The sequence below is a fragment of the Pagrus major genome, chromosome 8 (genome assembly GCF_040436345.1).
Source record: "Pagrus major chromosome 8, Pma_NU_1.0".
Classification (NCBI taxonomy): Eukaryota; Metazoa; Chordata; class Actinopteri; order Spariformes; family Sparidae; genus Pagrus; species Pagrus major.
Window position 1 is genome coordinate 17927015 of NC_133222.1, and position 22591 is coordinate 17949605.

The 22591-nt window shown below is 41.3% G+C and overlaps 1 protein-coding gene across 1 annotated transcript; it reads right to left on the reverse strand.

The window, feature by feature from the left end:
* Nucleotides 1–2885: 2885 nt before the first annotated feature.
* syt12 (synaptotagmin XII) lies at nt 2886–15232 on the reverse strand. The gene is made up of 7 exons (XM_073471282.1): nt 15187–15232; nt 13544–13737; nt 12792–13196; nt 6374–6589; nt 4950–5070; nt 4350–4483; nt 2886–3059 (listed from the first exon to the last, which is right to left on the reverse strand). The coding sequence occupies exons 1-7, from the start codon at nt 15230–15232 to the stop codon at nt 2886–2888; spliced, it is 1290 nt and encodes a 429-aa protein (XP_073327383.1).
* Nucleotides 15233–22591: the final 7359 nt, after the last annotated feature.

A 22591-nucleotide genomic window follows, 5' to 3' on the forward strand; every position in this document is an offset into this window, starting at 1 on the left:
TGAAAATATTGCTTTGTTATTTGGCACAGTAGGAAATATTGTGTGTTACATGACCACAGGTGTGTTATTTTTGGATTGATTTTCAGAGTGAGGTGAGGAATGCGGGCAGACCTTGAAGAAAAATGAGTTTGTTCTGCTTGAAAACAACAAAAATCACAACGCATAAGGCTGATGATGTTTTTAGCAGGTATTTCACATGATAGTTCACATTCAAAAGTTACAACAAAACAGCACATTTGCACAATGTTGTAGAGGATATCTCAGGCAGATAAAAAGCCACTTTGACATTTGGACTTTTACAAGACCCTTGTCACATTATCGTAATTTTTATCCAAAAAACTTTTCAGTAGCAACACCATTCAGTCTTCAGACTGCAATGTGGCTGCTCTTGTTTAAACCAGGAACATCTTCAGTGCTAATGAGAAGTTTGCAGGTATCCCATGTTAACATGAAAGGAAATGTAAACCCATTTAAAAGGGTTAGTATACTTCACATCACAAGTTAAATTCCCAGAGGTTTTTTGATAATAATTAATTGATCAGCAATGATATTGGTGTTAAATATAGTGTTGTATAAATGAAGTTTGATGTTTACTAAAGTGTGATACCATGAAAAACATGATTTGCACCCAGAAATCAAGGGGGGAAATGGTAATGAATGTTGTAGTACACTATTTACACTGTTAAATATGCATTTGCAACTTGTATTGCATTAAATATGGTAAAAATAGAACAATGTAATATGACATTTATATGCTAATTACATCTGATTTGGCCACCCTGTAACAACTGCTACAAATTACAATTATTTCACCTGGATAAGAGTACCTGGATTTTTTTTTCAAAAGCACAATAAATACAGAACATACCAAAACCTCTATTATTTATCAACCTTACTGTTAACAGATTACACAAGCAAATCCAATAGAGCTAGCTCAACTCGGCTCTGAAACCGCTACGAAATCAATCAAGTAGGTGGAATCGATGACTGGTTTGAAAAGACAAATGAGCGTTTTCCTGAAAGAGAAGTGATTTCACCCCTACATCCAGTCAGTCATTCTCTAGACAGCTAGAACAGGCTACAACCAGAGTAGGCACCATGCAGAGAGGGGGCCACGCTTGACAAGGCCGGGTTCGTTTTGTTACTCAAAACTCACCTCAAAGTCCAAAACATACATTTCTGATCAAGACTTTCCAAGGAGGGAAAAGGTATCCACATATTCATAGCCTTAGCCTGATTCTCTAGCCAAGGGGACAAGGTAAGGACGCACACCTTTTAAAAAAGCTCATCAGATACTAATACTAATACTAATTTCGGTGGCCCTGACAGCTCAACGCACTGCAACATCAAAAAACATACAAATAGAGAAAGCATAAGCAAATACAGACACGCTGCAAATAGCAAAGACAACAACAAGAATCAGTTTCCAGGGGACAGTTAAAAGTAATGCACACAGCTGAGACACACTTCTGTCCTACCCATAGATCTAACAATTAAAAGGTCCTACCTAAAAAAAAAGATACAACTTAGCTTTTTAATCGCATTTGGTTATGATTTTGGTATTTCCTGCACATTTAAGCATTTGGTCGTGTTTTCATTATCACTTCGTGTTGTCAAATTCGTTTGATTTCTTAACCTTCAAAGAGAGGGAGAACTATTTTTGGGGCACCTAACTCGCCTGAATTTAGTTTGTTTCTCTTACCCTATTCTACCATTCAGCATCAAGTGCCATACATATTTTTTTTTTTTTTTTTCAGGAGAACCACAAGTTTCAGTCTGGCTCATTTAAAGTCTTAATTTTACATTTGTTTTATCTGAGAATGGATGAATTTATTTATTTTTATTTAATGTAGGTTTGTTCAAAGGAGTTCAGAGGGTAGATAAAGGGGTTGTTAAATCATAACAGAGGACATTGAAGCAAAGGTTACTTTTTTTCAGAGAAATACATTATCAACAAAAGTAGCTTAGCGATAACCCTTTGGACATTAGCCCAAACAAGACATGTGTGATACCACTGAAAAGCCTGCTTTACATGAGTTGTTAAAGCATATGGATAGGATTAGCCGTTATTGTTCTAAAGTTATTAAACAATTTAGAACAATAGCTATTTTTGGCCTCCGCCGGCTGTCTAGGTCTTAAAGTGTTAATTTGCTTGTAATGTGTCTATTTGCAGGCCTTTTCCTGAAGTGGCAATAGACAAGTTTTTTGCTTTAACTCGTCATTCTGAATTAATGTTAATTGCACAATGTAATGACTATAGAATAATGACACCATTGGTGTTTAGATTGGTTCAGGCTGGCAGTCTGGCACCATTCCTATCTGCTTTCATGTCTTCATTACAGACTAAATTAATAATTAAACTCATGTTTTCCCCTCTGTTGATGGTAGCTGCTACTCTGAAAAAAAAAGAGCATTCCAGTTGTCTTTGCAACAGCGGTGCCAACGATAGTCTTACTTGGAAATGCTATGGGTTGTCTGTTTCCAGTGTAATTTACACTACTGAGCTATCAGGGCCACCATAATATGCATTGCTTCCTCCTAAATGCCACCCTCCTCCATAATGCAACCGAGCCAGAATGAAGCCGAATACTAAAGACATAATTGATCCATGGATCAATGATACACCCCGTTCATGGTCAAACACTGGCTTTTCAGGTTCCTTCCCCTTACATGAAGATAAGGTGTTTACTCCAATTTGTTACTCACCAGCAGAGCGACACATACCACACACACACACACACACACTATCCTCTTGTGGGCTAAACACTCTTATCTTACTGAAACAGTGTAACATATTGGCACCAAATAAGAGGAGAGGTGAAAGGAACGTGAAGAAGCGAGTGTTTTACTTAAAACAGGTTGGGTATGTACGAGAGCAAAGAGAGCTAGATCCTGCGCAGAGGGTGCCACATGGACACGGGCTTCCTCAGAGTGGCCAACATCTGGTTCCAGTGGGTGATCCCCATCCCGCTGGCCTCTGGGCCGATGATCACGTGACCTAGGTTCTCGCCCCGGCCGTCGTCTGTGGTCTCTGCCACTGTCACCCTCAGGGACAGTTCCTGCAAACAGCATAATGTGGTTACACAACCTGCTGTGTGAGCATGACTCAGCATCTTCTTTTACAGCACGGTTCCTCCAAATCAGTTAAATGAATATTTGTAATAACAACATCTTCTATGTTTTATTGTTTTTGGCATTTGAACCTCGTCACTTTTTTACTCACATTTAATTTTATCACTGTTTGGCTCATTTCGTAAATGGTGTAGAGAAATAACTTTTTTGTGCTTTAAAACGATTTTTGGACTGATCCATGCATTTAAAAAGTACAGTTTATACCACAGGCAGATTTCAATGATGTTGTCATAGTTATGTTTGTACTGTATGTGGATCTAGGGATAAAAAAATGTCGGCCTGTAAGCTGTTTGGTCCTGAAGACTTAAATATTTCATCGATACTGACATTTTTTACAGGCTTCCATGGGCCCCAGAGGATTAATGCTAGAGACTTTGGTGATCCCCTGACTTCGTAGAGTCACTTTGTGGTCTACATTTGTGGTTTTCAGGCAAATTTGACCTTTTCCAGGACTTTGGTTTACAAATCAATACCTGCAAATGCAGTGACATTCCCATCAGCCATAGCTTACTTTTTCTTTAGTTCTAATTAGCAAATGTTAGCACGTTAATATGCTAAACTAAGATGGTGAACACTGTCAGAAAGAACATGGTAAACATGCTTGGTTAACAACATCTTGTTAGCATTATCATCGTTAGTATGTTTGCATGCTGACATTAGCATTTAGCTCAAAGCACCACTGATGTGGATGTAGACTCTTCTGTATCCATGCAAATCTTGTGCTATATTGCATTTTTGTTTAATTATTTTATCTGTATTTATCTAGGACCTCTCTTGAGAGCCATTATTTCTCTTCCATTTTTGAGAAACTAGTTTACACATAAGCACAAAAAAGCACAATATTTGTCAATAAAACGATAAAACAAGACCGGAGAAACAGGAAGGAGAAAGGTTTGAATATTTTAAAATACATTCATGGTTAACACGTTGTAAGTATCCTAATTATCATAAAACTTTCTGTTAATTCCATGAGGTCTTTTTAAGATTTTGTTATAATTATCAGCTGTATGAACACAACTCTTCTTTTTGTTGCTTTAATAATGTATGTACTGTTGTTAAAGTTACTACATGTAATGCTGGTTTATTATTCTGTTTTTGTTATCAAATTTTATCTTCCTTATCTTTCCCTTGACCTAAATTCCCCTAGTGGATTCATAAGATTTCATCTCATTGTTTCCTCATTCGAGGCATGTTGGGGTCACAGTGTTGAGTGTCACCTGCAGGACGAGGGACGGCACGGAGAAGATCATGGCTTCATTGAAGATGGGGTTCGTGTCGTCCCTTTTGGTGGAAGTCTTCTTCTTGCTGATCTTCCTGCCGTCTTGCAGGAGATAGACTTTGACAAACGGATCTGATAACGATAAGGAATTACTATGATTACGACCGCGTTTTAGGCTTCTAAAACCCAAACTACACATGCAGAAACACAGACACCCCCGCACACATTAGAAGGGCATGCACTAAAATCGTCATTAAAAAACAATTACTTGGAAGCACAGTCCTGTACACATAATTAGTTCTGTGGATGATAATGACGATGTTTTAGTAGGTGACCTTAATTATTCCAATGTTACATATCTGTGATGAACAAGACATTTAAGCTCCATCTGCCTTTCTGGATGAGAGTAAATGTGTCTTCTGGGAGTTGACATTAAGAGTCTGTTATTACTGAGTCAGTTGGTATTGTGTTCTATCAAGGGAAATGAGTGATATTAAAAAATGTGCACATATTGGCCATTAGAAAAACAGACACTCTCATGCAGCTCCCGTTCCCACACGAATAAAACATAAACAGCAATGCAACACACATCTCTGACCTGCAGTGGTCTTGCCGTTGGTCCACACCAGGTTCTTGCACTTGGCCACGACCACTGTGAGGCGCTCTGCTGTCGGCAAATAGCTGAGAGACAACAGAATCTCCCCAACGGCATCCACAGCCTGCGGAGTCACACCACAGCAGGACAGACGTTAAATATTACAGCCAGTCTGGGCGATGCTTTGACAGGAAGCACTTAACACTATTAAGATATTAAAGCAAATATCCCTTCTTATTGCTTCACATTATGTTGGTAATTTAAGTTTAAAATTCTTACATATTGCACCTTAAAAGCAGGAAACAGATGAATTGTGAGACAGAATATATTAGGCAGGCATATTAGTAAATGCAATATCATGTTAAATCAGTTCAATCTAAGACTTCTTTTAAAACTTTAGTGATTCCATTTTGACAATAAATTGGTAGTTCATCATTCAAAGACCCTAATAAGGAAAAAGGATTAGACTAATTAAATCAGCTTTTCATTACTTTTGTGTTTTATTGTGCATAATTTAAATGCAAATGTAATTAATTACATATAATAGCTTTTCCAAATTGCTAAATGTATCAATTGATCACGATCAAACATCATAAAAGCCTGTAATTAGTCCATTGGCACACTCCTGGCTCCACACCGTCACATACTGTTCCTGACACAGAGGATGTGAAACAGACTACAAGAGTCATTTTGTTGTCCTGTTTTAATGATCAGTGCTGTAGTTTGGTAGTTGGTTGGTTTGTCAGCAGGATTACACAAAAACTACTGAACAGATTTCAACAAAACATGGATGGAGGATGGGTCACAGCCAAGAATAGATCTCATTAACCCTTGGTTCGGATCTGGATTAAGGGACGGATCCAGATCCAGATTTTGCTCACTTTTAGTTAACATTATGAGATATTTTTACACTTTTTTTTTCAATTTGTCAGGGTATAATGCCTGGATGTTGATGAAAAAAATAGGCATATTTAGGTGGCTGGCATCCATTAGTGATACTTTTGCTACTTCTAGTATATTTTGCTAATGATAGTTTGGGACTTTTTTAAGTAAGATTTTGAATGAAGGACTTTCAGTATCCACCAACATTAGATGCCTGATATACCATACATGTATATGCATTGATTCATTAGGTATTTTTTTTCATCTGACTGCATTACTAATAACGTATCGGATCAGATAATCTGTGAATCTATAAGTAATCCACTTTGATTCATATTGATCGAACATGACATGTAGTTCTGCTGAATGTCCAGCAGAGGTTCTCAAACACCACCGTGCTTTCTTACACATTATAGAGTATTAAGATACTTTAGTTTACTGTGGGAGGCACACTGTATGTCACACTGGAGATGTGCCTAAAATCCTGTATTTCATCATATCATATCAAATTATAGCCTATGACACATCACTGTATTATAACCCACCTTATTAACATCTTGAAGGTAGAGCCAGGCGTTGAATGGTCTGATGGTCAGGTCCAGGTCTGACAGCTTGAGGTCTGCTACCCCGGCGCTGATGTTTCTTTCATCGGCATCGATACCAAAAGCGGCGAAACGCAGGCTGTACTCCTCCAGTGTGGACAAGTCCACGGGGATGGAGTAGCGTTCATCAAAAATCACGGTGAATGCATTTGTCTGGACCTGTGAGAGGTAGGAAGTAGTTGAAAAGGAAAGGAAAGAATTTAAAATTTTTCTTTTTTACCTATAACATTTACCTACCAGTTAATTTAACTTCGGGTCAATTTGAGAGTCAACACACAGGATGATCACTTGAGTTTGAATGCACAGTATGTAATTTCTGCCTCTTAGTCAAAACTATAAAAAGAGACAGAGTTTGGTGACACCATGAAGCAGTGTGGGATCATGGGAGTTGTTGTCTTCATTCTTACACAACCACCATCTGACACAACTCAGACATGTTGATGGAAGAGGTCACGTATTCAAGTTTTATCCATGTTACTTATAGTTTTGTTCGTCGACTTGCGTAGGTCTAGTTGCTTTTAGACATTCTAATGTGGAAATGTTACAGATTATGCCTTTAAGTATGTTGATTGCACCTTTTGACAAATATAAACATATTGGCAATAAGAACATCTGCACAAAAGGCGTTGTTGTTGCAATAATCAAATCAATTAAAGACAAGAATCTGACTTTACAAGAAAAGATGTAGTGTGGGCTGTAACATCTGTTTGTCCTGACTCACTCGACTTTAGCACTCAGGCTGTCAAGCACAAAATGACTAAACACTTTCTCTGAATCAGATGATGACTGAGTAAACTGCGAAAAAACCTCAGGTCCCCACAGACTTAATGGATCACAGTTTTCTCTGTCTACCTTACTTTTCTAAAAGCCCAAAGTGTCACATAAAGACCTCAGATAAAGCAGCAACGTAGGTTTAAAAAGAAACAAAACTAATTACTATCTACTTGAAGGTCTATTGGCAGGAAAATCATAAAATCTAATTATGTTAATGCAATTTCAGAAAAATGTTGAAGAAGTGTTTACAGTAAAAAAAACCTTTTAAAATGCAGAAGAGCTGCCATAACTCTAAAGATCTTTTTCTAACCCTTAACAAGTGATTTTTGTGCTTAAACCTAACTAGACCATAACGATGTAAAATTAAAATGTGAAGAAATGTCAAGTGGAAAAGAAATGTTTGGTTTGCAGAAAGGTACAAGTCCATCATTTATCCTGATGAGTTTTTTAAAAGAAATGTTTTTATTGGCAGCCAAAACGCTTCTGGGACAGTTTGAAGATAGTTTGGCCCGGCTAGCAGAGCACACCACGCCTACTTCAGATCGTAGTGAGATACTCAGCTGCCACAACCAGAGATTTCCCAGCATTTGCCTTGCAGCTAGTGCTGATTTCAGGAGATCTGATGCTAAAGCATGCGCTGAAATGACGTTGTACAAGGCGGGCAGAAGTTACCAGGCAACTAGTAAACATGGAAAGGAGAGTGGATTTAATAATAGCCCTGGTCTTCACACCACTGTTTGATCTTGAGGTGTGAAATGCAATGAGGAAGGTTCCTGCTCAATATCTCTGGAATAACAGTGTGGCTTTCATACACACACAGTCGAGCCGAGTAAAACAAAAGCATCTGTTGTGCGAGGTCAGCAGGAGTTGTTTTTGATGAATCAATAACTCACTGTACGTTGAATTCACAATAAAAGAATTGTGAATTCCGAGCACAGGGTCTACAAATCAGCTTGCAAGCCTGACCTTGGATTGTGTTTCAAATCAAGCCGCTGAATAGCATCATAGCCATACATCCAACACCTACAGAATCCAGAAAAGGCCCCGATGCTGCTGCTGCTGCTGTGTAATATCTACGTACAGATATAAAGCATCCAAAGCAGACAGTATCTTTCTGCCAGCCCAACACAGACCTGCACTCCATCCACAACATGAGGCCGCCTGTCTGCACGGTTCAGCTTATCGCTTCAGGGGTAACAGTAGAGTTGTGTGTGGTTAAAATGAGGCAATAAAAGCTCAGAAGGAGGCATGTGTGTGTGTGAGCTACAGAAAGAGAGAGGCACAAGCATTATTACAGTCCAAACAAGAGCAAGAAGCAGTGACAGCAAAAAATGGGGAGATGAGGGGAAAAATAGATGACAGGGGGAGTGATGGACAGGTGAAACAACAACGACAGAAATGCAGGAGATGAAAACGAGCGAGAGAAACCACAAAACAGAAAGAGAGAGGGAGAGAGAAGCTGTCTTGACCATGAGGGCGAGTGGAGCTGATGTCAGCATTTCCTTTGCTCCTCGCCACTCCTCGACATTAAAGAGGGAGCCGATAAAGCTGCTGCATCAGTGGCTGCTTCCATTATTATCGCACCCAGCCAGAGCACATTAATACATTAAATAACAACGTGCTCAAGTGAGGGGAGTCCCTGTGGGTCTGCGTGTCGTCCCCGCCAGCCAGCACAAACTGTACAGAACCACAGTCACACGAGGCGCGATGCTGATGACTCACAGCCAGGCAGGGATTAGTCAATTTTTCTGGCAACGTCTCGCTAAGAGCAGAAGGCGAGTGGCAGGTGGAGCAGATGGAGGAATGTAGTCCTGTTCCTTTCCTGACAGAGCGGTCAGTCCACATTAGATTCAAGCTTTTTTATGAAATTGTGTTAAGTGGAGAATTCCGAGAGAAAGTAACAATCAAGACACATGTCTGCCCGGAAAAGAAGAGACATTAAGGATGAAAATAAAATACTGATGGTAAGTCAAAATCATGAGACAATAAGAGAACATTTTGACTTACTATCTCAGTTTTTCAAGTCATTATAAGTTACATAATTGAAATAATTTAGATTTTTAGAGAGCAATTTAAAGGAAAATTCACCCAATAATGAAAATTCAACCCCCAGCCAGTCCACAAAACATTTCTGGAGCCTCACAGCAAAACAGCGTTGCAGCATCGTTCCTAAACAACTGAAGTAGATGGGGACTTGTTTTAAATCACAACAAACCAAGTGAAAAAAAATAATCTAAGTCCCTGGAAGGTCCAGAGATCCCACATTGATTTGAAGAGATGTTATTTACACCCTTTTTCTTCACTGGAGCTGTTAAGCTAAAAACGTTAGCGCGCACCTTACAGTATATGAAGTAGGTACACAAGTTCGACTATGCATTTGGATTGTAGGGGCTTCCAGAAAAACTTGGATTACGCTGATCTCATCCAGTGTAATCCAAGTTTCTGGAAGCCCCTACTCACAGCCCCTATAGAGCCACTTTATGTGTTGGTTGTTTTTTGTTTAGTCCCCAGCTACTTCAGTTGTTTAGGAGAATGCTGCATCACTGTTTTGCTGTGAAGCTCCAGAAATGTCCTGTGCACTGATAACTTTTACTTAAGTAAGGTTTTAAATGCAGGATTTCTACTTTAGTTTACACAGTGTGGTATTCATAGTACTTAAGGAGAGGAGCTGACGTCCTCCATCACTGAGAAATAACAAGTCAGTTACTGTGACTTTCTTCCCTGTTTTTCCCTTTTTCTTTTAATCGAAGTAGGCTTCCATACAAACATAAATCTTATCACAATATATCAGATTTTATATCCTGATATAAATCATGACAGAGAAAGATAAAGCGTTTATGGAAAAATGAACCTCACAGAAATATCAGTTTTTATAAAAAATAGAAATCTATAAGATTAAAAACCTGAAAAATCTGTGATCTTCATCACATTGTCTTGCTCACTGATTTGCAGAGATATTAACAGGATAGTACGATGATAGTCTGGTGGTTTATTCTGTTTCACATTTAACACTGACGTATCATCCGAGCCTTTTATCTTATCTCCACTCACCTTCCTAATATTGTGACTTGCAGCATTGTGACCAACATTTTAAACTCAGTGAACAGAAAATCAATTCTCATTGTAAGAACTGTTACATAGCTCATCATTAAAAAAAGCCCGATGGCACATGTCATCATCATTATAACCTAAATTGCAGGTAAACAGGCTACATTTCAACCTGAGTGATCTGAAAATCAGTCACATCTACTCCTGATGAAGCGTAAGGATGTGAAATCAACCCTCCAGACTACGTCCAGCTCCCAGGGGGATCGCCGCTCAAGCAAATGAAATGGGCTCTTCCGACAGATAGGAAAGGATTGGCTTGTCGGGCTCCAGGATCAAGCCTCTCATCCCGCGGGACGAATCACTGTCTGTCTAAAATTCAGCCAGGGCTGAAATCTTCAACACAGTTCAAGTGAGCCAAAGCTGCCCCAGAGCGAGAAGGCTTCACACACTACAGCCTCACTGCTCTCCCACAACGTCAGGAGCGACTTTTATCTTCAGTCCTCTGCCCGAGTTCAGTCGTCACGTCTTAACTGCTAATTAACCATCTGAGAAACTGTTCCTTTCATTTATTTCCCCTCAGTCCGGATTCTCTGCTCTATTAGCAGCCTACTGGCAATTATGCTGAACGTCTGCTGTCTGCTTTTTGTATGATAATGGGAGCTAACGAGGAACTGGTTCATCTATAATGATCATATGTTTGAAACACTGAAAAGTGTGCATTAACTTTACATAAACATAATAGCCATGTTTCTACGCACTATAGTGCTGAAGTGAGGATCTGCTGATTATCTATCAAAAACCTTTATGTTTTGGACTGTTGGTGTGACGTCGATCTGGCCTTGTCATGGCTGTTGTGGCCTCGATAGCGGCATGGCTGAACATTGTGAAATCTGATGTTTTGAATCACAACTTTCTTCCCCACTGTCGTTTTTCCTGGCACATCCTGTTACCACCACCTGTAGAGTTGTGCGCATGCTTGAGAGAAGAAAATTGGGAACCCACTCAAAAGTGCTACTATTCATCAAAAACTCTACAGGGTACATTAAAGTGATCAATTGATGAAGTCAGCTCACTGGCAAACTTAACAATGACGTGGCCCTATTTGTAATTTGCAAATCTTCTGGGGCCTGCCCAAACTTTTAATCAACGCACAAGTATAAGATGAAGTTTTACCCCCAATTTTTCTATTTATACACAGAACAATTCTTTATGAACATAGGCCTGAGGCAATGCAGTGCAAATTAATAATCCATCCACATACACATAACAATTTATAAACCTGCATATCTTTCAACACAAAGCACATTGATCTAAGATACATTCCGATGGTGTGTTGAAGTCTGTTCCCGAGTCAAATAATGTTGCCCCCCTAAGAAATGTGTTTCCTGGTCTGCCACCCAGTGGTGCTTGGTTGGTAGTGGTTGGTAGATGGCGCACATATAAATAGGAAACTGACTTCAACACAACACAGATAAAAATAGGTTAGATAAATAAAGAATAACATGTAATTTAACTCCCTTGTTGGTGCCTCGGCCCACAATTTGGGAAGCACTGCCTTAAACTCTTCCTAACTAAACGTTAACTCAAACCAGAAAAATTACTTCAGAACTCAGACAGACACAACTCTGTCCAACAGGTGCAGCTAAGCATAAACCCGCTGTGACGTAACCTATTGGGTTGGGTACTACTGTTTTGAAGCCTCAAGTTTGGCATTTTGTGTTTTAGATCCAGAAATGACCTATTTGAACGGGTGGAGCTGCAGGATATGCATTGCTGCGCCTCTATCATGATTGGATCTGACTGAGAACCGAAAGACACATCGTGGAAGCGGCTTGTCAATCACAAGGTAGCCATGTCCTAAATCATACCCTTCTTTATCACCTATTTTACTCTAAATGGGACCATAATTTATAAAATGAACATCGTGCTGTTTTGAAGGGGACTTGAAACGAGGAATTGAGACATAAACTCAATAGGAAACGGTTTACTGAGGCAATCAATGGGCCTTATTCATACACACGTGCTGGCTCAGCTTGACCCGGCATCTCGGCTGCGACTGTAAATGATCTTCCTCACCACGGTATTATCAAAGAACAAAACTCTGCTTATTTGGGTGTAAACATGTTTTATTTCCTAGAAATTCTTCACAATACCAGTCCCCTGTGGTGTAGATAAAGGCTTTTATGGTGAAAAAGCAAAATCAGGAAAGATTGGGTTTTCACCAGCAGTAACAGGACTGAAAAGCGAACATGATGAAACAGTAAAATACAGCTACAAAATTTCTAGGAGCTGAACACATAGTCGCCTTTAAGAAAGCGCCTTTCTCGCTGATTTTCTGCACAGTCGTGAGTTTAGTATCGCAATACAGGCTAAAGTCTTGACTGAAGAAAAACCACATCTTATTCCGTGATCAGACGATGAGATGTGGTAGCTCACCCACATCTTATCACTATCACTACTGTTTTTTCCTTTCGATCATTCTAAAAGCTAAACATGCTCATATAAGCAGAAAAAGACAAGAAAACTACAGCTTCCTTACCCTTGTGATTCCCACATTGAGCTCCTCTGGCCCCAGTGAGACTCTGATGAAGCAGCCGGGGAAGTCTCCCTCCTCCTTCTCCAGCAGATCTTTGCCCTGGTGCAGAGTGATGTGGAGCATTCCCGTCCCCTGGCCTAAATGCCTGGAAGGTTCAAACTCGAGCGTCACCTCCAGCTGGCCCACCGTGAAGTCGTGCCCGAAGTTGTTGGCAATGGAGGAGATGGAGCTGAGCGAGTCGGTGGAGATGGATCGGTTAAGCTGGGCCATGCCGGTTGGGTCCAGCTCCCTGCTCATCAGCTCCAGGTGGCCCAGCTCCCTGAAACCGTCCGGGGTGTCGCCCAGGGCCAGGCTGGGTTTGCGACTGGAGGTGGTGGAGGTCCGCCGGTGGTTGTTGGCAGCCACACGCTTCAGAGAAGAGTAAAGGATCAAGAACATTTGAGAAATCTGATTCAAAGTGAACTGTTTGCAAACATGACAAGAATTTGGTTGTTATATTATCATTTGCCATCAAGGCCCAAGACTCTGAAGATTGAACCGAAAAGCTTACAAAATAAATTTACAAAAAACCTTCAGCCACAGGAAACTTTTCTATGAAATCTGCAGCCTTCAGGAGGAATGAAAACCTCTCCACCCTCAGCCACATGATTGCTCATCACTTACTCCAACCGAAGCTTGATTGGTCTGATGGGAAAGTTTTACAGACATTTAACACTGATATTTTACTCCTCCGAGCAGCGTGAATGTAAATGTACCTTCTGTCTGACTTCTGAGAAGGACGTTCCATATTTTTCTTGCAGGTATCGATAGTCAAAGTTGGGGAACGGGGACGGCGCGGGGAAGGTTCCAGATTTCCACAACTTCCAGATGTTGAGCCCTGCCACTCCCAGCAGCACGAAGAAGCCCACCAGGTAGATCCCCACCTCCCACCCGGGTGGGTTACGCACCACTGAAACAGACACACAAGACAAGTGCTTAAAAGGACAGTTCACCCCAAATTCAGGCTTATTTTTCCTCTTACCTGTTGTGCTATTTATCCATCTAGATTGTTTTGGTGTGAGTTGCTAAGTTTTGAAGGTATTGGCCGTAGAGATGTCTGCCTTCTCTTGAATATAATGGGACTAGATGGCACTCAGCTTGTGGCGCTCAACCCAGATAGAAGTTACAAGATAATAGGGAAGTCATAGTATGGGGAGAGTTGGCTAATTGGGAAGACGTTGGCAAGAGGTTGAAATGCTGATGTCTTCCCGATTAGCCAACGCCCCACATGCTAGGTCTTTCCAACGTAACTCATGCAGACGTCTGCGAGACATACAGTATGTGTGCTATTGGAGAAAAACAATGCATTTGGAAAAATCAACAGCAATGTCTCTTTCCAGAAATCACGGACAGGAGACTCGTGGTCATGACAGTGTGGGGTATAAGCATGGGACATTAATGGCGTCCTCTCAGTTCAGTAGAAACAAAATAGTTCCTATAAGAAACTGCTCACAACAAAGTCTGTGGATTATCTTCAGTAACCAGGTCATTATTTCTGAAAAGATACATTACTGTCGAGTTTTTAATATCCAGATGAAGACTCATATCTCCAAAACTTGTCAAGTCACACCAAAGCAGAGATGGATGAATAGCACTACAGGTAATAGGGAAAATATATATTTTTGCATAAGGTTTGCACTCATAACTGTATTTTATATTTGATGAGGTTTGATGAGTTTGAGTGCACAGTTTGGGATAAACCCAGGACAGAAAGTTCAGAGAAGATTTTTTATTTTACGACCAGCACGAGTCTTAACAAGCTCACAATCACTGAGCTCAGTCAGCCACTGTTTCAGGCCTTGTCATTCAGCACTGAGCACTGACATGGCTTTGTTGGACTTTCGGGACGCATAAAGTTTTATGTAAATCAGATAACACTTTGGAGACAAAATGTGGCAAAAAGTGACAAACAAATTGAAATGACAGTCTGAATTAAACGTCAGAGCGTCTCATGTTGCATCTGAGAGAGGGATTAGGAGCCTGTGCCGAGCCGGCTTTCTCAAGATGAATTGCTTCTGTGGGAGGACTTTGACAGCTTTATCTCCACTTTTTAACACGAGAGATAAGCCAATTATAGGGTAAGTTAAAAAGTTTTGTAACATTGACTGCCTTCAGCAGGAGACGAGGCCGGAGGTGATGTAAAGCTTGTGAATACAGCTGTCGAAAGCTGTCAGATAGACCTGAGAGGTGACGATGCACAACCCTGAATAAAACTCCACAAAGCACCTCATAGACTGATGCACATATATTCACAATAGTGGATAAAATCAAAGCTCAATCGCTACACAAGGATACCCATGCAGAGGGAATTTGTAAAGGGAAATGCGAGAACAGTCTGTGACCAGCTTTGTCGACTCACCACTCAGATGGTAGCCTGATATATCCCCACTTTGCGGCGAGGACATGGTGCTGCAGCCAGCCTGGAAAAAAACAAGCAAACATTAAAACAATAATCTGTTCAAGTGGCTTTTTATGTCAGAGTCCAAACAGAATAAAGTCTGGCACGCCACACTTATTATTCATCAAAAAAATATCGAATATTCAGCTTTAATAACCTTTTCAAGCTTAGTTCCAGTAGCAAGATAAAAAAAATCTCACCGTCCACAGTCTTTTGCCTTCATCGTGAATCAGAGTAAACATGGCTGAACTAACCAGCTTTGGGCCACAGATAAATGTACCCTGGCTACCTAATGACTCCTGACATCCACTGCTGCTTCAGATACATGAACAGGATGGAGTACATGCACAATAACATGCATGCATAACAAGGGATGTCAGGGCTCCTTACATTTTTGCCCTGGGCCCCTCACTGAAGGAGCGACCAATAGCAGAGAGCCAACAGTTTTAGTTGGTTTGAGATTGTGACCACAGTTTCATTGATCCATTGTTTGTCTGGCTTACAATGAATGTTTTTTTTTTAAAAAAAGGCAAAATCGATGCAGCAGAACCAGATATATGATCTTTTCTATTTCACACATTCTTCTTTGTAAAAACCTGGTGCCTAGATTACCTACAATGCAACTCGATTGCTGACAGTTTGGTTGGATTATCAGGTGTAGGGGTTTTGCTGTAGTGCTCGATGTAGTCTCAAGCGGCTAACTTCAAACAAGATGAGAAACTGGCTTCAAAGGTCTGGTTAGCTCGCTTCTTTTGAAGTCCATGCCCTCAGAGTTTTTTTATTTTTCAAGCTTGTAGTCTTCAGCCTCAATCGATGCTGACTCAAGTGACATCACTTGAAGCAATGTAATAGACTTAACAGCCACAAAAGGCTTTATACAACTTTTTCACTTATGCAGTAGTACTTAGAGACTTTGATGTTTAAAAACAGTGGAGGTTCTCTATAAAAGCCAAACTTGACTGTGGGTCTAAAGCGATTTTTGACATATCCTGATTGATTTTAAGAAGTCTGGACACCAAGGAAACCCACATGAAATGCGATTTCTGCAAATCAGATCCTAAAGGTGGTTTGAAATTTAAAAATCGGATTTAGACTCGTGGCAATCGCAGCGGTCATGTCGTTGTGCATTAGCCAGGCCGCTACCTAGCAGTGTGGAAGACACCACAGAGAACACAGTCTACGGACAGTCACGCTGGAATAAACTGTCTATCAGCCCATGCAGATATGTTGGTGACGTCTGGACTCAAAAATCCGATCTGATCACTTGCAAATAATAGCACGCACAATCCGTCTTTCAGATCTGATTTGGGAACACAGCCTTACAGATTTTGTCGTTGCATGGTGACATCACACTACCTCCAACGCTACGCTACTTCTCTTTAGAGATAACAATCATTATTCGTAAGACAAGAAGAGGTAAACACCTTTAAGTGTTGAAGAAATGAGCACTGTCATTTTTCTCATCAGAACTCTTACAACTGATCATTTTTACTCCAATTCATATTGAACGGACGGACTTAGTGAAGGTCTAAATAAACAACAAAATAAATGTAAAATCTCTCAAATAATAAAACAATATGCTGTGTTCCAAAGCCAGTTTGTTTCACAGAGATTAGGTTTTAGTTGCATGAACGTGTACCATCGTTTGACTGAAACTGCAAAGAAATGTACTGTACATGTGAAAGACATATTATCATTCCCCGAACCTGTTTATACTATAGACTTCTGTGTGAACTCACTGATTGCAGGAGCATGTAGCTATCAGCTTAGTTTAGTTTACAGAAAGAAATCAATTACATTTTTCTGGTTCTTTCTTTAAAATCCCAGAAGCTTTTTCAAGAGACAAAAGAAAACAACCCTGCGACCCTCTCTTCCGCCGCAAAGTGGGGAAAAAAAAGGTGGGCGCTGGTGTGTGACTCATCCCCCACCGCCCCCAACCTCCCCTCCTCTCCCGACTGTTGGAATCTCCCCATATCTCAGTGGCTCGGGGGAAACGGGAGCATTACACTAATGATATAGAAAAAGGCTGGAGGAGGGTTGGGGGTGTGTGTTGACTCAATTCTGCTGAGCGCTTTGCAGACCACAGCCATGCAGGCCAATTAAAGTGGCTGACGCAGTGCAGGGCCCACTGACAGCTGCTGATATGCCATTAGCAAAGCATGGGGAATCTCTGGCAGGGAGGGAAGCACTGAGCGCCGCCCTCCCCCCCTGGCTCGGCCCAGCATCGCTCAGGCTCGGCTTAAGGTAACCTATGAGTGTAGCGGAGGTCCAGAGGAAGCCTCAGAGAAGACGAAGAGGAGGAAGAAGAGGGAGGATCAAGGATGGGAAGGGACAGAGCAAGAGAGAGAGAGGGAGACAATGCTTCAGACAGATTTAGTAAATAACAATGAAGCAGCGTGGGCGCTCTGGTGCCTCAGTGGGCTTAAGGAGGCAGGATACTAACAATGAGGTCCATATCGCCTGAAATAGAAATATATGTGAAAACAAAGAGCTACACACTGACTGCAGCTTTGTAAAGACTGTTAATCTGAGTTCAGGGCCAGTGCATTTGAGGAAATTACGTCATTTGATGTGTTAAAAAGGCAAAATTATCATCTAATATAGTGGTTCCCACTTTATCATCTTTGCCACCGACACAAGCCATTATCTTCAAATCAAATATATTCATTAAAACAGGCGATTTAACATTTATCTGCTCACTTTTGATCCAACCTTGATGCACTCCCAGCCGAAGCATGTGCTGTTTAGCTGGGCAAGATGGCTGCCAAGTGAGAGAGCAGTGTTCGATGCAACATTTGTAAGCGTGAAACCACTTTATGCTTTTAATTTGACGTTGGGACACTTCCCAGCTGCGTTTGTGGCATCAAAACAAGGATTTTCGACCAGACAGGAGAATTTGCAGCGGTGTTTGTCACGACAGAAGCAGGTCACTCAAAACATGAACTTTTCCTGACCCTAACCAAGTGGTTTTTGTGCCTGGCCATTGGTACAGCATTGTCACAACATGGAATTGAAAACTGAACCTAAAGAAACATAAAGTTGCAACACAAAGAAATGGAAACATTGCAGAAAACGTACATTGCCAACATTTATCTGGCGACTGAGTTGTGTGAGGGAGAAGGTGGGATTTGCGTTTGTGGAGACACATTTTTTTAAGTGAATCACAATTTCTAGTTATTCAAAACCTCAATAATCTTTCCTTGTGCCCCTGGCAACTACAGAAATACCCTCTGGCATGCAAGGGACTCACAGCTCCAACAAACTCAGCGAACCAAATCTTAAAAGGCTTCAAATTTTGACCAGAAGATCGAACACGAGTCAAGGCAGAATCTGAGGGAAAGAATTAGCAAATTAAATGGAGGTGCTTTCTGCAAAACATACCCACAATTTCAAGTGTTCTCAATTAGTTTAACAAGTTTTGGTCAACAACTCCACAAACCGATGGCCATCTGTGTGAGAGGTAATAAGTCTCCAAACCACCAGGTAGTGATAGTCTGTGATTGTCACTGAAAAAGGGAGACCAGAAGAATCGTCACAGTGGATTTCGAAACCGTTGTCATGCTAAATCAGCATTTTCTGACATCACTCTCGCTAATTTCACTCTCGGAGGTGAAAAATAGACTACTGGGGACGGCTACTAGTGCCAACATTGTGGGATACAGCGCAACCACTGGGGCCACAAATGCTCACCAAAGGACTACGACTGCCGACTGACAGCAGAGAAGGTAAGAGAGTTAAGGTAAACATTCAATCGGAGAGAAAACGACGCCCAAATTTTAAAAAATCCTAAATATTTAGGAGACCGAACTTACTGTCAGGAGATGGGCTTGAAATGGAAATAAAAAATATGTTCACGATCAGACTAGTATGAAAGTAAACATCTGTGCAAATGACACCCGTGCAGACGAGAGGAGCATTCCCCAGCCTCCTCCGTGCGCTGCCTTCGACAGAGAGGAATACAATCAAGCCTGTGACCTTTGCTGCTTGTTATCCCATCTCATTCCCATTTTCCCCTGTCACCAGCTGCCACATAAAATCTAAGCAGAAGTCTCTCAGATCGTGTGAAAAAGAAGACGGTGCGAACAGTTTGTGTTTTAAACTGAGGCGGGAGGAAAAAGTGAATGAATATATGAGAATCCAACATGAAGGGGAGGAGATTAATATGTGGAGCAGGCAGAACCTTTGTACTCCACAGTCCTACTTTTTCACATTCAAACCACAATGTCTTCTTTTCATGATATCATGTGTCAGTGATTTACTGTCCATCACTTCTATTTTCTCTTTCAGATTAGAGGCTTTCCTGCTGCTGACAGCTCATTAACACATGGCTGTGAAAGGAAAGGTGAAAATTTACATAAAAGCTTTTCCACCGATGTGTCATCTTCATGCCCACACTTCTCTAGATTTATCTCACTGGAGCTGCAGGGACTCTGTCTGATAACATTCCTCATGAAGCCTAAAAAGACGGTCTTCCTCCAGTGCACACTGAGAGCAGTTGCGTGGAGGATGTTTTAATTACCAAGATATGCATGAAATGAATATCTTGTCACAATGTCTGCTTGCGGAACAGGCTGTGATGAGCGTTAAGTGGCATGTGAATAATGCAACGGAAAACAGCTTGTGAAATTTGTAAAAATACAATTTTCCGGAGCAGTAATGAGGCTGCCGACGGAGAAATCAACACAAAGGGAAGGTCAGAGTTAACAAACAATGCCAAAACTAAGACAAGACAAAAGCATTTTTTTTCTTCTGCATTATGGGCTGTAAAGTCAGGTTAATATCTCAGACTAGCAGGCTTTAGTTGTGGGGAAAACTTTGAAAACTTTCCCCCAGGTACCGAGGATGCGGTCCCGACTGTGTGCGTGTGTTCGGATACCTCAGCTCTGCCGTGATGAAATCCATCTGGATATATCAAATCTACTCCATCAATATTGGCCTTTCACAGCTACAGCATCACGCCCATTTAAACAGAGCAGAATCTAGTGTTGTCTTACTGATCTCTGTAGGGGAGGCTGAATAATTGGTTCAGGCGGCAGAGAAATCGGATAAAACAACTCATGCATTGAGTTGGCAGATGGAGGCTTTCTTTGGAACAGTTTTCTTTACCGTGTGCTTTCAACCTTGTTAGCCAATAATCCGATAAGCTTACAGGATGTCGAAATATCCTCACTGTTCTGCACTCAGGCCCACCCACAGAAACGTCTGCGCCCCGGTGGGATCTTCCCAAATCTGCTTCACTCATATCAACACATCCCTCCTACGTTAACACACGCAGAACGTCTTCGCCGTAATCCACATCATCCTTTTTCTAACATGTCGGTGGTGGCTCCTACTGACTACCATTTGGCTAGTAACTTTAGCTCTAAGGTTAGTCTTTAGGCCCTCTAACTACAGAGTTTTAAGATTTTGCTTTGCGCGGGCACAGAGACAAACAGTTACTCCGGAAGAGATTTTTTCATAGTGCAATACATATATAGCAGAAAATCAAAGTATTGCAATGACAGCCCTGGTCATCACATTATGTTTTGGGTCTAAAGCCCTCGCCAGTGCCCTGCTTTTCTATATCCTGTCTTTACCGGCATAGTAAGGAAATTCACTGCAACATTGGTAGTTTGTTTAGATCACAACATTCCTCAGTTTATAAAATGGCTCCTGCCAGTTTCAGGTGATGGGTTTTCATTCAGAAACAGGCTACTTTTTTATTGAAGGAACAATTTTACTAAACCAGGTAAAATCGTTACCGGGTGGCCCCAACTGCACTCAAACATTTTGCTTCATTAAAAAATGTGTTTGTGCAAAGACCTTGGTGATATCTGAGACTCGTTAAAGGAGTATGCTCGGTTTTTGCAGTTTTGATCATTTATCAGACGTTTCATTATGTTCTTTGATACACAGCTATAAATCCTCTCTCATACTCATACTTTCTATTTTTGGCTGTACCTCATGAGCTCTACAGCTCAGTGAAAGATCCCCTCCTTACAGACGAGAAACACCACCCGATCTCTTTCAACTGGTTTAACTCTATGAGCTCTCCTTTTCCTCGTCGCAGCAGCTTGATGCAGGGTCATCTCTTTTAAAGCCTACCAGTGCTGGAGTATTGGATTAAGTGATTTTATAGTGGTTCTTTAACTCCAGAAGCACAAATGGAAAGAAACATTGGTACAATACTGTAAGTATGAATTCAGTCACTGTCACGCTCCCTCTATCTAAGCTGAAGGTTTTCAAGTTATTTGTTGCCTTTTAAGCTTCTTTGCTTCTTTGATTTCTGCTGCAGGGTCGCCAATAAAAGCCGACGTGACGAGGGAGGGAACAAACACTGCGAGGCAGCCTCGTGTCTGCCTCCCGCTGAAGCGGCTCAGACGCGACGGCAAACCCAACGGACCCGTTCAGAGAGCAGCAGAACCTGCACACTGGATGTACAGTAAATATACCACAGCTGCTGCTGCTGTTTGCAGCTAACAGCCAGGAAGAAAGACAACAAGAAATACACTCTATTGGAGCTGCATGTTAAAACAGGTCTGATCAATAAGAACAGACACACTGATTTATGTCCACACACAGAGAGAGAGAGAGAGAGAGAGAGGAGAAACAGAAATAAGAGAGGAGAGGTTAGATAAAGATAGAAGTGAGACATGGATGAGATAATAGAAAGAAGGAAAATAAAGAGATGAGTGCCTGTGTTGAAAATAAGAAACAGCAGCTGGGAAGAGAAGAAGAAGAAGAAGAAGAAGAAGAAGAAGGGTGAAGGGATCACAGGCCTGTCAGCTGCTCTCTTTCTCTGACTCTGTCTCGCTCGCTCTCCCAACAACTGATCAATCAACTTTGCTTTTAATCTCGCCCAATGACTCATAATCAAATTAACTGCCTCGCTGCTGCTGCGCTGAGTGAAACGGCCAGATATAACACTGCACAGCAATCTGTAGAGGCCGGGCAGCAAAGCAATTTGTTTCTCCCCCCCTCTCCCTGTCTGTCTTACCTCTTCGGATATCTGGCTTTTCCATGCCAGCTACACTTCGACTCTCTGGTTTAGACAGCTCATTTTGGTGTATGGTTCAGTAAAAGCAGCATCACACAGGCTGGCGCCGGCTTTGAAATGTCAGCGGCGGCGCCAGCTGAGACAGGAAGGACCTGCACGCTGCAGCCAATCAGCTCAATCACTCAGGGTTAGAGCAACAAACCCTGAACTCAAGTTTTCTTTGGCACGGCTACTTCACTTCTAAAACCTGCCGAAAGTGTAGCAAATGTAGGGAAACAACAGAAATGTAGAAATGTACGCTGAAGTCTCTGCAAAGAAGGTTTACTACATTGAGACTAGTCATGCTAGCAGCTCTGTACATACTTTTATGATGAGTTTGAATTAAGTCAG

Bases quoted from the DNA above. Each gene is read 5' to 3' on its own strand.
- syt12 (XM_073471282.1), bottom strand. From the start codon at position 15,232: ATGTCCTCGCCGCAAAGTGGGGATATATCAGGCTACCATCTGAGTG. The intron at 6,590-12,791 runs GTAAGGAAGCTG...TACCTCTCACAG, and splicing joins TCAATGTGGGAATCACAAGG to GTCCAGACAAATGCATTCAC. The intron at 3,060-4,349 runs GTGACACTCAAC...TGCTGTTTGCAG, and splicing joins TGCCGTCCCTCGTCCTGCAG to GAACTGTCCCTGAGGGTGAC.